The 15882-nt window shown below is 30.6% G+C and overlaps 1 protein-coding gene across 6 annotated transcripts in view; it reads left to right on the top strand.

Moving 5' to 3' along the window:
• The window catches only part of Frmd5 (FERM domain containing), a 192588-nt gene extending 177730 nt beyond the window's left edge, over positions 1 to 14858 (top strand). For 3 of the 6 annotated variants that reach the window (XR_012993246.1, XR_012993245.1, XR_012993242.1), the window contains 2 exons: positions 7798 to 8325; positions 11254 to 14858. Coding sequence is in view for 1 of the 6 variants with exons in the window: in XM_076319979.1 (XP_076176094.1) it covers positions 7798 to 8222 (425 nt within the window). In the remaining 5 variants the exon portion in view is untranslated. Of the gene's footprint in view, positions 1 to 7797; positions 9163 to 11253 lie in introns of those variants that run through there. The other 3 variants (XR_012993244.1, XR_012993243.1, XM_076319979.1) reach the window with 3 other exon arrangements.
• Positions 14859 to 15882: the final 1024 nt, after the last annotated feature.

Here is a 15882-nt window from a genome sequence, read left to right as displayed (position 1 = left end):
GACTTATTGAAGTTAGAGCAAACAACGTTTTTCCTTCTTCAAAAATCTTCAAAAATAACGTGACACAAGACTCCGTCTTAAGCAATAAATGACCTACAGAATTATATAACAAACCCAGTCATGGGATTGCTATTCATTGATGATTTAACCCTCGTGTTCAAACTTAAAAATCTCTATACCACCCAAACCTTGCTCCAAGAAACTTTGGATAAATTACAGAAACGGATACAGACATCGGGATTCAAATGTTCTTATACTAAATCAAAAAAACAGGGTACAAGCACAACTTTTATTTTTACGTGGGGGAAATCTTCGAAAGACTTCTCCGACTCCTCTCAGTGAGGCTGGGGGAAACACCGAATGCGGAATCTACCCACTAAAACTCACCACGTCAAGAACTAAAAACATCAAAGCTCCCGGTGCCCCCCCCCCCCCCTGTGCAGCGCAGTTGCCACGCCCATTCATATTCTCGGTGGGAGAGGGGCGGCGAGACGGCCCCCTTCCACTTTCCGCAGTGTCTGGGAGGCTGCACGAAGGGCGGTCGTGAGCTTCAATCTCATGATTGGGCGGCCCCCATAGCCACGCCCAAAGGCGCGGGGAGGCAAGATAAATGCCACGCCACAAACTATTCCCGCCCGCCGTCGGCGTGGCGCTTATCTTGTGTTCGCTCTAAAGAGAGATCAGCTCCCCCCCCCCCCCCCCCCCCCCCCCCCCGAAAGCAGCACCCTCTGATAGCGGAGTCATCCACGTGCCCTCTTCAGTCTTCTTCCGTCGGCTCGAAATTACAATTTTGATACTATAGAGACTATGGAGAAACTTACCACGAAACACGAGTGACAACCTATAACGAGACAATACTGTGATAATTTTCAATAGAAAATAACCATCTGCGAATATAAAAGTAACACTCAATAGTCTACAATTCTACGAACCCCAGCCTATTGAAAAAACTAAATATCATACACAACAATGTACTTAGAATAATAGCCAGTGCTGTCCGTTCCAGCCTAATTAATTGCATTCTAAGTGAAATGTCAGAACCATTGTTACAGATTAGAAGAAAATATTTGAGTGCAATATTAAATTCGCAACAAATTCGCCTCCCCTCCGCAAAACCCCGTATATCAAAACACGTTTAAATAGAATAAATCCTAACTTTTTGCAACCAAAAAGTAGAACACCTCTTCAATTCTATTGCAGAATGAAGAATTCTCTAATTGAATTAGAGATGAAACTTTAACACACAATAAAAAGATATATACATAATATATCTTCATAGATCATTCTTATAATCAAAATCAACACCATATAACTTAACTATAGTCAAAGTTCCCAAACCAAATATATAACAAAGTTATTCGTAAAACTGAGGGTACACCTAAGTTGGCAATGATGATTGGCGAAAAAATAAACAAAAACGGACATTTTCAAAAATAAAAACAATACATACTTTATTTAGATATTTCAACAGTTAATTCTTTGAAAAATTTTTTTCCAAAATGAACTGCTTATCTATATTTAATACTAAACATAAAGATACTCTTATTTCATTGTTACAAAATTGAGCGTACAGTTACTTAAGTATTAAAAAACTGAGTTTTATAAATTAATAAATTATAAATATTTTCGATTTGGAATTTATACGACCATATCTAAGTCATGTTAGTGTGTTGCTATGTTACGCTTGATCATTGTTGCTATTGTTTATTAATAAGATATTTCTGAATAAAAAGTTGTAGTAAAATTGTACTGTGAAGACAAATCGTTAAAACAGATTGATTAAATAATAGGAAGGATTTATTCTTCAGTAAAGAAAATTATTGTTAATTATAAACACTACATAACACTACAGTATACCTATGTTGGCGTTTACTACTTAATTACAAACACTACATAATAAAGTAGGACGTGGGAAAACAAAAAATCATGAGTGAAACGGATGAGCAGTACATAGTGAGCTAAATTAAAACTGATCCCAAAACCAATACATAGTGAGGCTAGTTAAGACTGATCCCAAAACCAGTACATTAAAATTAATAGAGGATGTCTTCAAGAATTAGGCAAACAATTTCTATGGAAACTATCTGCAGAGTTCTATGTGATAAAGGGTATCACGATAGAGTAACAAGGTACATTAACAAGAAACAGATAGAGTAACAAAGAAACCTTACATTTCCAAAATAAACCGAGCCAAACGTTTGGAATTTGCAAAACAATATGTCAATTGCAATGAAGATTTTTGGAATAAAATAATACTCTCGGATGAAGTCAAAATTAACTTATTTAATTGGGATTAAAACAGATTAAATTGTACAATAGGTTATAACCTACCTGAGTCGCCAACAATCCACAAAGTTGTTGATGCGATACTAAATAATAAATAAAAATAAGATGTACTTACACTTTGTAACTTAAATCGTCTGTCCCTGTTTAGTGATTACCAATTTTTGTAGTATTATCAGTTCATTTTGATGTTAAACATTCTATTCGTATATTGATACTCGTCATTGAACAATGCTCGATACTATTATTATTATGTGAACACAAAATGTTTATCGCATATTGTATAATCAGTCGTTTCAATATTTATAAATCCTAAACGACTTGTTAATGAAAAGAGGACATGAAGGCAAAAATAACTCATTAAATGCATGCCAACTTACTGTTTATTATAAGAAGAGAATGTGCTATTGGGAAATCGATACTTTACTAAATTGAAGTAAGAGTATTAAACGACGACAGAATTCTTTGAACATAATTTTCCATTCGAAAACACCTTTCGATTTTTTAAAAATGAAAGGAAGTTTAACATTTATAAATTTTAATTTGGCACAAAATAAAATAGTGTAAATATAACAAAGAATTTAAAATTAAAACTATCGTCCTAATCATGAAATATAGTGAGGAAAATAAGTGTGTCAGTTTCCGGTGATGTTTATTTTAAATTTAAATAAATGTATAATACATATTACGATATGATATAATATAATGTGTAATAAAATCTACTAATATATCGATGTGTGTTCTCTTTTATGTGAAGTTACATGAAATAATGTTTTTTTCTATCGTGATTGAAAATAAGAATCTTTTATGTAACTGCAAATTAATCACAAGTCAAAATCATAAAGTCAAAAAAGTAAAAGTATTGTGTGCAAACTGCCAAAATTAGTAGTGTACTATTAATGTATCTATATGTACACTCCCGTTCATAAGTCGTCAAATATTTTGTAAATGTAGAAGAAGAACGAATTAACATTATGCAAATATGTAAATCATGAAATGAAACTTAACACTTATTAATCCTTACACTGTAGAGGAAATGTAAATGATATTGTATTTTAAGGATTTTATCAAAATGTTAGCGAACAATTTCATCATTGATAAAATATCCTTTTTGTCAATGCATCATACCTCATTGGAAAATAATCACTCGAACTAATTATATTTTATTGATTCATTTCTTTTGTACTTCTAAAACAATTTTATTCCAACCTTCTTGTAATATTTTGTACAAGTCCTTGTTTGATTTTAGGTGCGTTTATATTCAAAATGCATTATTCTATGCATTATTAACGTTACTTATGAACGGCAGTGTATATTCTATTTAGAAGTATTTGATTTATGTCCAAAATGTTATTTGATGCTAAAATAAAAATGAAAATTAATCATTATTTCATTTACAACTTATTACTTGAAAACTGCACGAATTAAATAATCAAAATTTTATATGATAAATATTAAACAATAAAATTTTACAATTACTTCAACTCATTAAACAATAATGAACTTTTTCGCCCTATAATCTGTAGCAAATCACTTTCTAAATACCACAATAATCCAATATGAAAATGAACCATTTTGCATAGATTACACTCTACTAATTTGTTCTACAAATAATAATGAGAAAAAACTATCTAGATAAATGTTCAACAATTTTTTATTAGAAACTTATAAAGCAAGCATGAAAATTAAAGAAATCTGTAACAACTTTAATATCTTCTCGAAAATGAGTAGGCTGTCAATATTTTTTTAATTTGTTCATTTATGCCGCATTTATTACGAAACGTTATAAAAAGTGAGCAGCGTAATTTGTGTCGATACAGTTCATATAATTTGTGAGTTGTGTAACCTTAGCAAAAGGTGTACTTTTTGTTAAACGAAAATTACACGATAAGGTTGAAGGGTTTTTTCGCATCTGCTAATTTGTTCAATTTTCCAATGGCGTCAAAATTGACAGGGATTATTAGTATTCTGAAATATAAAATTGAATAAAGTTACTGTTTTCTCAATTTTTCATATATCTACTCTAATTTTATTACAATGTATTTTTGTATTTATCGTTATACAATATTTCTGTCTTTATATTCCCAGAACGTGGTAACGAATTTTTGGTCATTAAATTTTGGATATCTATAGCTGATAGCTGAATTTCAAAGAGAAAAGTCAATCGACTTTTTTACACAGACAAAAGAGTGTTACTTTCTTTTAAAATTTGAGAAAAAAAATATAAAGTAATGGGGGGTGATCCTTCGTGTAAAAATAAATGGAATGTTTGGAATAAAATTGTTGTCATAAGGGGCTTCCTTTTGAAAAAATCAATTTTAGAAATTCGTTTAATACGTAAATATGTAAGACACCTTATAGACTAAATGAGAACAAGTTTGATTCTTATTAATCGATGGCCGGTGAGACTTTTCTAACCTATTCGTTAATCAACATTGTATTTACAATTTGTTAATAACAGTTTGTTTATGATATTATATTTAATAAATTAAAATGGTTTTGCCGTAAATTTATTACTGACATCTAATTCTGTGTCAATGTATAAATTGTCAAATGGCATCTTAGACAATTGTTACATTCGTTTACTCGTATACGATCGTGTTTATTTACGTCTATAGATCTTAACAATTCCTAGAGTTCAATAAAATACGAGATACACTTGAATATTATTTGCATATGATTTAATTTTGTTAATTGTGGTATACTATTCGAAATTTGTTTAAATTTGTAACAATAAACAACATAAAATAAAACAATACAAATTTACAATACTCTTTGCTACATATAAATATAATTATACAATTTTTATGAAATAATTCATAATTACCACCACTATGAAATATAATTAGTAGGAAATATGTAACAGAACATGATCAGGACTATTATTCAACAAAAACGTCACTGAAATTGTTATATTTTAAGTAAGTGATTAATATTTGTTATATATTTGTTAAAATTATTATATATATATATATGTATATAATATGTTAATATAAATATACACACCTGACACCCAAGCAGTCCATTTATACCATAATTTATAATACTACAATATTTATTTATTTATATTTATATTTATACATTAATTACTTACATCATCAAATTTAAAGAAATTTGAAAATTAATTCATTAAACGGGAAATTACAGAAAATAAATGCTCTTCTTTGTATACAGGAATATAATTTATTATACTTTCAGTGATATTCCTTGAATTTTTAACGCTTAAAATGCTTTATAGATCTTTTGTTTAGGTAGTATGTCTCTCATATTTTATTAAACCTCATTAATTGAGATGATCAGGTCTCATGAAACATTTGGGGTTCTCCCATTTCTGTTCGCATTTTCATGAATACTATGCAACATGAAGAAAGTAACCACATATGCCAGTAACAGAGAAACTAGTTGTTCACCTTTTTAACATTGTACAATTTCTTTGACAATATAAATATGCTACATGATGATAGAACGGTTGGAAAGGAAACAGTCGCGTGAGGAATTTTACATTACACAATGCAGATCTAAAGTATCATTTCATAAATTGTGTTATAAGTGCACGTGTACTCCACGAATTTTCAAAATTGATATTCTCAAAAACAAGAACTCGAATGAAAACATTTTCTACCTATTTTTCAATTTATTACCTTACCGACTGTTTGTAAACATTTTGAAAATATTTTATGAATTACTTTGAGAAAAGACTTAGTCTATTTTCTGGAAAAGTACGTATCTAACATTTTCAATATAATTTTTTGATAGTTTCCATTTGAAGTAAGAATAACACACTGCACAAATGAAGAAATGGCAGATAAGAATTTAATCTATGGCCTTGTTAATTACATACTTGATACTCGATCTTATTTTACTAAAAACAACTTAATTTTCCGGAAACAATATAATATATTTGTACAATTTTCATCGGTGGGTCGACGAAAATTAACTGGCAAGTATGATGCCAACTTTTTAAGGAACAAGTTGAATTGATTATTTGAAAATGGTCCGTTATGAATTAGTAATGATAGTAAACCGACTTAAAACGAATACAATGAATACAGGAACAAAATAATAGAGAGAGAAAGCGAATATTATCTGTAATGGAAACAAGTTGAGATTCAACAGTATACTGTTATTAAATCTAATCTTGTTTGTCCGTCGTACGTGCTTTACCTCATTTTAGTTCTTTAGCGAGACACTTTTTAAACGAGTGATTTATAAATAAATGGATTAAACCTGGGATTTGGTCACCTGCGGATATAATGAATTTTTATACGTGGGGTAATCTAAAGTTTATGGATTAGGATGCAACGGTAGATAAGGTTCAACTAATCCACCAGCACTAGTTTGGGAAAAATTTATTTAAAGAAAGTGATCAATGAGTCAAAATCTCAATCAAAATTTTCGAAAATATCACACGATGAATGAGAAAAAATCTTTAGAAGCTTGTTTTGTAACTTAAGTTAATCACTTAAAGCATTTTCTTTGATAAAAGACTATTCTGAAGAATATATTATACTTTAGCTTAGTTTACAGCACAAAGTATCAGTTAACAATATCAAATAAAACAAATGCCTGTGTGAACTTTCATTCTTTCCATGTGCCGTATTCATCACTGAAGTTATACCCTGATGTTTTAATGCATACTATATGTTTGTCACGATTTACTAACGAACATATTGAACATGCACTTGAACGATTAATTACATCAGAAGAAAAACATAAAACAAAAACAGAAAATCTCTATTATTGTTCCTTTTAACTTTCTCTATCAGACAAAGTGTATAACTCAGCGTTAAAGAGTTGAAAACGAATAATGTTAAGTCGTTACACAAGTTCTGAACGTTAATATTTTTATAAAAGAGGCAAAACGAAACTTTCTCATCGGTGAGACACTGTAATAAATAATTTATGTTAAGTAAACTCATTGAGTTGTTTTCGAACATCGATTCTGCAGATGCTAATATAATAGAACACTTGTATCGATTTACTCTAATATATTTTGAAATTTTCCACTATTTGATAATCTTAATTATCATTTTAGATACAGCATATAAGTATGATATATTGTTTGATACCGAAGATTATCGACGTAGTTTCCGATTTACGGCTACCTATACCGGCTGCACTCATTGTAACTTCAAACTTTTGCTATAAATTTCATTATATTTAACCATCAACGGCTCAATTAATTTTAATCGATGACTGACGATGTTAGATTGTAATAATTCCACGTGATTATAGATAAGATAGAATATTATAGGTAAGACAGAAAATAATGAAAGAACTCGTACGTTCCACAAATTTCCTTTCACGATTAGGTCATCTACTAATAGTTCAAAGAAAAAACAATGTAATATGTAATTCGAGAATACTGAATTGAAAGTTAAAAGGAAAATTGATTAATATTTCATCCTAACATTCGATTTCAAATACTATACATGAATGCAGAACCGTATTTTGTCTTGAAATATAAAACACGTGTAGTTTATCAGCTAAAGCACCAGAATACTTTTGTTTCAGTCGGTCAGCACGAAGGCGATGCAACTGACTACTACTTCAGGGATTCCTTCGATCATTCCTCGTCAGAAAGTCAACTATTAGATGCGTCTGGTAAACCGCACAGTCGATCGGTGACGCCCGTACCGAAGATGCAGAAACTTCAAAATTCAAAGCTTTGCCTTCAGCAACAGCAGCACCAACACCAGCAACAACCTAATCGGCGACTGGATAGCAAATTGAGGCACAAAAGTCTGCGAATAGTGAGGCTTTTCATACCAGCGTTTGTGCTCGCGATCACAGTTTTATTTATTGTGGTCGTCCTGGTGTTCGAAACAGACACGATGCTTTTTAACAGCCTGCGTAAGACGCCAGAAATGGTGGCCTTAAGGAACCAATATTATGTCCCCATCAAGGAGTTCCTGAGGACAAAGCTCGGCCTATTTTGATGTGACCTGACAATGGCCGGGCTGAGGATGTCCTTTCTTGCTAAGTAGCTCCCTTCAGTGCCAAGTCAAGAAAATGCTCTTATCGGGACCGAGGGGCAAAAATGTACGCCGTTTCGTTGTCATGTGTCCTTTTTCTTTTACATGAATTACTCAACTGCTTGACTCTTTTTGCTTGTCTTCTTTTATACGAATAGTGAATAACAAAAATATTCGAACACTTTCGAACCAAATGTTTCGTGCAGCGCTGTCTAAACCAGGTCCCACAAAACCCTGATTCTCTACCGCTGCCACCTAAACGCGACACTAACGTTACGTCGTGTGTAACATCTCGTGAACTTCCTTACGACGAATACGCTAGGAGCTCGTCGTAACTGTCTGTTTAACTTCGCGCGATTACTCTGACAACGTAGGTATGTTGCGCGAGGAAAAAGAATGGTTGCAAAAGGTAGCAGGGTCCTGAGGGATCACTACACAAGGCAGAACTGACTTATTGCTTGAAAAGAATGAAGTTATATTAATTATACTATCATTTTCTAAATACTTTTATTACTACTAGAACATGCAAGTGTGACGATTAGATATGTTAAGTTTAGCAAATATTGAACAATATGAACAATATGAACAATATCTTTTGGTCGCTTCATTCATATGAATACCACAAGAGTATTTTTATAATCCACCGTGAGTTCCATGCAATACGCCAACTTTGCACTAGTTCGAGCTGTATTATTCCAAACTTCTATAATTTGTTGTTTTAGTACGACCTTGAAATAGATAATAATATTGTTTAATTTCTGGCTGTTGATCTACAATTGTGTTCGATTATGGACTTTCCAGAAATCTTCTAGTTAAATCAATTTTTCTAAGCTTTGTTTAAAATTTTCTTTCATGATAACTAAATACTTATATGTCCTCCAAATCCCATTAATAATTACGAGATACGTCATTATCTAATAAATTTTATTAATCATCCGACTCAAATATATTCAATTTATTTTTATCGGGAAATTGTGTATGTTTCTGAAACTCGTTTATTTATATTATATCTTTGAGCCATAATTTAGGATAAAATTGTTTCCAAAATCTATCAACACACCATTATAGCTAATTTTCAAGACAAAGTTCTTGCTTGCACTTTTATTTCACGAATAATTGAATCTTTTTAATACTTTTTTTACAAGAATATACATGGTAGATTGACTTCTTCCCAACGATCGTGTAATTTAATTAGTAATTCTATATTAATTGCAATTGTTTCCCTTCTTTCTGAACTATTATTAATAACAATTTCACTTTCCTGGTAACACATACAGAAACGTTTATCAATCAATGAAAGATCATAGTAACGTTCGATTGTGCTGTAGTTACGATTCACCCTACTAAAGCAATGTTGAAAATATTACGTCCTTCGAATACCTACTTATGGTGTTCGTGTGGACAATATTTTCAAGCAATATTTTACAAACATGCCATTTAATTATTAATTGCCTGTATTGTTCGGTATACTTCAAATTTAATATATCTCTATGTATAATTCCGTCACACCCATACTACTGCTAATAGAAGTATTTAAAAAATCATAATATAACTTTATTGTTTTAATCAACAAATGTTTGATTCAAAAGCGTTCGAATACTTTCGTGACCAACTGTAGATGTATCTGTAAAAAATATTCTCTATAACAAAGTGTACCTTCAATTTATTGTTTATTTACTATATACACAATTAGAGATATTTGAAAATTAGTAATTTATTATATCTGCAGTTAAAAACGTCGTTTGTACAAGATATTTACACGGGAAGTTTCATATGTTTTCGGTATGCGTAATTTTGTATGGTGTTGGAGAACTTCATTATAGATTTCGTTGATTTTTTTTTTTTTTTTTTATAAATCTCGATAAAAATCCATTTCTACGTATTACATAGAAAATGTTGCAGATCAGGAAGATTATATTTGAATTCAATTATGAGACTAGATCATATACACAAGTACATTTTGAAATTAGTGGTAGAGTAGACAGAAATATTAGGTTATTGATTGCACAATATACTTTCACGTTCCAGTCACGATGACAATGTATTATTTAAAATTCGATTTAACATTGGAAAATAATGCGTATAAACATTGCTGTATTTTCTAGTAAGAGAAGTTCGATAGCGTTTAAAAAACGTAGATATCATTTAACTGCCATAAATTGATATTTTTTATATGTTCAGAAAATAAACTTCTTAACATTTATGCACATGTCACTTCAATCCCTAAATTTGTTTAAAAATAATTCACTGTAAAAAGGGATACAAATTTTTGATTGAAAAGATGAAATGTTTTCAATGAAAAAAATGTAGATGCTATAATTTATTTCAGTGCGTATGTGTATGCGAAGATTTGGAAAATACAGTGATTCGATCAATACATTATAAAAGAAAATCTAAATAAGCACTTACTTTTCAATTTAATTGTATACGCTTTCTGAATTCTGAATGATATTAAAAGTTATTCGTTTACCAGTGGTGTAAAGCATAAATGTAAATTTCGTTTCTAAATTTTTAGTTTTTATAAAGTAATGAACAAAGTTGTACAAAATAGGTTTATGGGATTAAGATACACTCGGGCAATATGCATGTGATCAATATGTGTACATTAATTTGATATATTCTTATTTAATTGCTATCAGTATTTTAATCGAAGCATAAGGCAAGGAGCATGCTTTTTAATATTTTGTATCGGCATACAACTGGCAGATATCAGTTTATTGATGCATATCATAATTAGACGAAACCAATTTTTTATTGATTTTCATCCCAACTTATTCTAATCAACAGTTGATTATGTTAATACATTCGTATATATCTAATAAGATGAATCGCTTAACATTCGAATCTAAAATGTTTCTCGTCATTTTTATGATACGAAGAAATGTTTGTTTGGGAAGAATAAATTATTCCTCCCTCTCGATCAGATTATTTGAAATTTTAAGATCGCCGGCACTTCTTTCATCTAGGGCAATTTATTATAATTTTATTCTTGCAGAGTCCCTTTAACAATGCCATTCTGCATCTGGCATCGTAGCTCGATTCGCTTGAAAAAGTATCTCACAACCGACTTTTCATTCGTAACATACTTTCATCGTAATTGTCATACTGATGAAGTTCCGTAGAAATGCACCAAATATCTATGTTTCACACGTAGGAATGTGGCTTTAGATCAGCGCTGTCTAAGCGAGGTATCGTAAAACCTCTGGGGTTCTCCCATTGTAACTGAACGCGACACAAACACATATGTACATACGTCGTATGTAACTTCTGTAAACTTCTTTACGACAGGCTATCAACAGCTTGTAATGGCTATTCTTTAGCATCACGCAGTTACTCTGATAACGTAGGAAAATATGCTGTGTTGGAAGAGGAAGCAGAGACGTGAGGGCTCCCTACGCTGGACAGCGCTGTTTTAAATAGTTTGCCTCGGTGTTTGGCTCAAGTTGGACGGACTCTAATGGTGAGGATTTTCGATGAAAATAAGCCCAACTGTAACCTTATTTGGTCTATTTCTAACTGTTGAATTTCTTTCAGAAATGATTCAAATAGTGTATAATTAAAACATGCGAGACTAATAAATCTCATAAAAATATAATAAGAAACACGATAAATTACACTTTTGCAATAACAGTTGACACACCAATACGCATGCAACATTGACTTTGAAATTTCGGTCACCTAGCGCGTATAATGCGAGACTCGTTCGTTGTTGTGCTATCTCGCTCACTCTTGATACATACCCATGGGAGTAATATCAATGAATCGGTGACAGTTTACTGATGATAATGAGTGTAAAAACAATATCGTTCGTACTATTTTTAATTATACAAGATTCGAATCGCTTCTGAATTCTGAAAATCAGAATAGAATATGTATTATAACAAGTATATGTCAAAATACGTCTGAATGACATAGTGTATGATTTCATTTGCATTTTCGTTCAAAAATATTTTCGTAAGGACGGAACAAAAAATATAAACATTTATGGTTACTTTAAAAAAATTGTAAGTTCATTTTAACGGATGCTTTATCGCTTTGATGAATCAGAGGATCATTTTGTAGATATTAGATTCTATTCAAAAATTAATCGGCGAACTTGAAATCTCAAACACTGTGACACCGAAAGAAAAGTGCTTTTTTAATATTATTTGTCGTATGGAAACTAATATTTCTTTGCATGACACAAGACAGTGATACAAAACAGGGTCTTGTGTCACCGATAACGATAAATTTGTTCTCAATTCTAACGACACCTACTATACACATACAGGGTGTTCATGTTATTAGCATCCAGCATTTTTTCATATTATAAAGGCAATTTTGATTTTATTTATACCTATAGAAAATTATAAGTGATGCGTGACTTATTTCATACGTGATTTTGAACATTATTGTGTTATAAGTGAAATGATTTATATCTTACTTCTTTCTACTTAAACATAATTAGACTTTTATTGCAAATTTTCAGAGATGATTTAAGTCATTGTTTTCCTAATCAGAAATGCTGAAAATTGTTCTCCGTCTATTTATTTCGTATGGCATTTAAAAAAAAATTCTGCGAAACAATAACGTGAACACTGTGTAACCAAAATAGTCGATGTTTTTGAAAAAGCAATCTAGGATATTGAATTGTTTCAAAAAAAAATAATAGTAAATCATCAGAAAGGTTTGCCCGAACAAAATAATAAACTATTTTGGATTAAAATATGTCAAAAATAGGATTAATTTGTTTTTGTAACGCATATAATAAACTAAATATTCGTATATTATGATGAAGCGAAAAGAAAGATGAAACGTGCATTTTTTTACGTCAAAATATTAGATATTGTGTTATAGTTAGAATAGTACCATTAGATGACTTTCATCTATTGATCTGGTATTTATAGTAGTTGTGCCACCTGACCATGTGTAAGCATTCATACAATCACCCCTTCACCCAATGATCTCATATCTATCAGTGCATTTTCAAATTCTATTTTCTTGCCGTGTTGTGCAACTTTCATTCCGCAGATCCTGAATCAGTACAGATTAATCGGATAGTTTAAGTAAGATAACGAGACCATACAAAAAATGTTGAAGAGTAAAACGAAAATATTATCCAAGTAGACGCAAATATTAAAAAAATCTTTTGTAACCTATTGTTTGTTTAGTTACCCTTGCTCCTGAAAATATTGACGAAATAAGATTAGTCCTTTTGATCGCATATTTTATTTAATTATTTTTAATGCGACCCACATATAATAAATGAAAGGCTAAGTTAAATCATAGGAAGCATGATTTTAAGGAGAGACCAATATTGATAAATAATGTGTCCGTCGTGTAAGCAAGATCCATTTTTACTACATCATTGTCACAAAAATATCAAGTAGCACTTAGTTAGACGATCGAGGTAAAAATAAAAATAGTTAGTTAATTTTGCAAGTATTTGGTACACATTGAATTTATATAAAGTTAGTATTAAATAAAGTTATGTATTGTGTTCTCCCATATTTGAAATATCCGTTCTAAAAAAAGATATTTAGTCCAGGAACAAATCTCTTAGATTTTATTTAAAACGTTCTCCTTTGTCGAATGTGACCCACACTACTTGATATACCTTGAGTATGAAGTATTCAAAAAATATTAACAATTTTGATAGCTTTGATGGTATAGAATTTACGACATTTATAAAAAAGACTCTCCTGAGTGGATTTAATTTACTTTTAACTCAACTTTCATCGACAATCGAAACATATGATTTTATAATGTCTCCAAGGATTGTGTAAAATCAGTTTTCTACGAAACTATACATAGCTACAATATTTTCACGTATAAAATGTGGTCACTGCATACAGTCGCGTAAAAGTAAAATACTTAAAAATCCATTTAAAGGAGGTATGTAATTGTTCGACGAAAATGAATATCAAAAGCAGAAATATTGGAAACCGCGGACACCATTGAGTCAGAGTGAGTTGCTATTATATCAATCGAAAATTATCACAAATCTGCTAAATTTTGTTTAAATCGAATACATCTTTCTGAATTTGCTTGTCAGAAAGTAACGATTGATGTTGAATGGCCTACCGTGTTGTTAAGAAAAAAACACCAATAAAAATGTTCCTTCGAAGCGTCATTTTTTCTCTATGTAACTGCAGTACACGCGCATACAAATACCGAGTATGTACGTATATTATGAAAAATGAAATATTTTAACATTAAAGATGCAGGAAAATTAGAAAGCCAAACATATAATATATTATATTATATATACACGTTGCTAGTAAACTAATCAGTTACCATTGTTTATAGACATGTTAGGCAATCTTAAACCATCAACAAAAAGCAATTATTTGATAATTAAATGTAGATCATAAGCAACATTGATGCGTAAAAATGTAACAAAAATTTTTGGAGGAAAGTAAAGAAGCAAATTAATGGAAGGTTTTGTTCTTGAGCATATGTGTAAAATTGCCCGTACTTGAAGTTCTTGCAGATCAAAGACCTTCGTTTTACGAGACTGCACAGAATTTGTAATATAAATTAATATGTTTACACGATCATTTTTAATATACTTCATTTATTGTAACAGTAAAATACATATGTTTTTCTATCATTAATACTATCGCGGTTATATTGTTATCAATGCTATTTACGATACTATCGTAACATTATACAAAAATACTCAATATTGGAATATTTACATATTTTACTGCTTAAATATCTATTGTGCCGTGTAATTCGCATTATATTTCTAATCAATTGGTTACTTATAATTTTCTATCGTAGTATCGCTTTCTTTTTTTACCAAAAAAACTATACAATTGTTATCAAATTTTAACGAATCGCATTATATTTGTACAGTTTATTCATACAAATTTCTATGTAATTTTACTTGAAAGTGTCCCTGAAAGAAGACTTTCATAAAGGAGGTAGTTCGAATAGTAAGATTGATCAAAGAAGTGTCCAAATAAGAAAATACCGAAAATGCATAATTATAAAAGTAAACAGTATGAAAAAAATAATGAACAAGGGGATAAGTGTATAACCGTACTTAAGCTATATTAAATTTTTGATGTGGCTCTCTTTATGCAATGGTCAATTCGTATATTCATTAAACGCATTTAGAGTCAGATTAATGATTATTGTAACTTGATTTCTTAAGTGCACACCAAAATAAAACTTTAATCATAATAAAATATTTGGTAATTGAGGTCATTTAATCGAAGCATCATTTCCACATTTTACTTATCAATATAAATACAAAGTGTGTAAACATTATCTAAACAGAAACAATAAAATATGCAGCAGACACATGGTCCTTACTACTAGTGGGATATTTTCCGATAATGGATCCAAATGGTTTTATAAGAATCTGAAAAACATTACTACATATGTATATAGTACATGATCGATCTTCGGTGACTGGTAATGTTTTCAATACCATTACGAAACTCACTATTCATAAAAGACTTGCTAAAGGTATGTTTGTCAAATATTTCTAGGAATAAATGTTCGCCAAACAAAGCAACAATAAATGCAATGGAGGATGCTATTCTATAGCTCTTGACAAATCAGATTATAAAGACGACATAACGATGTTGTAGTATCGTTGAACCAAATGCATTAATCTTAAGGACTACATTGA

This window comes from Ptiloglossa arizonensis, chromosome 9 (assembly GCF_051014685.1).
Source record: "Ptiloglossa arizonensis isolate GNS036 chromosome 9, iyPtiAriz1_principal, whole genome shotgun sequence".
Classification (NCBI taxonomy): domain Eukaryota; kingdom Metazoa; phylum Arthropoda; class Insecta; order Hymenoptera; family Colletidae; genus Ptiloglossa; species Ptiloglossa arizonensis.
Note: the sequence above shows the minus strand (reverse complement) of the source record. Positions and strands in the feature narration are given on the sequence as shown.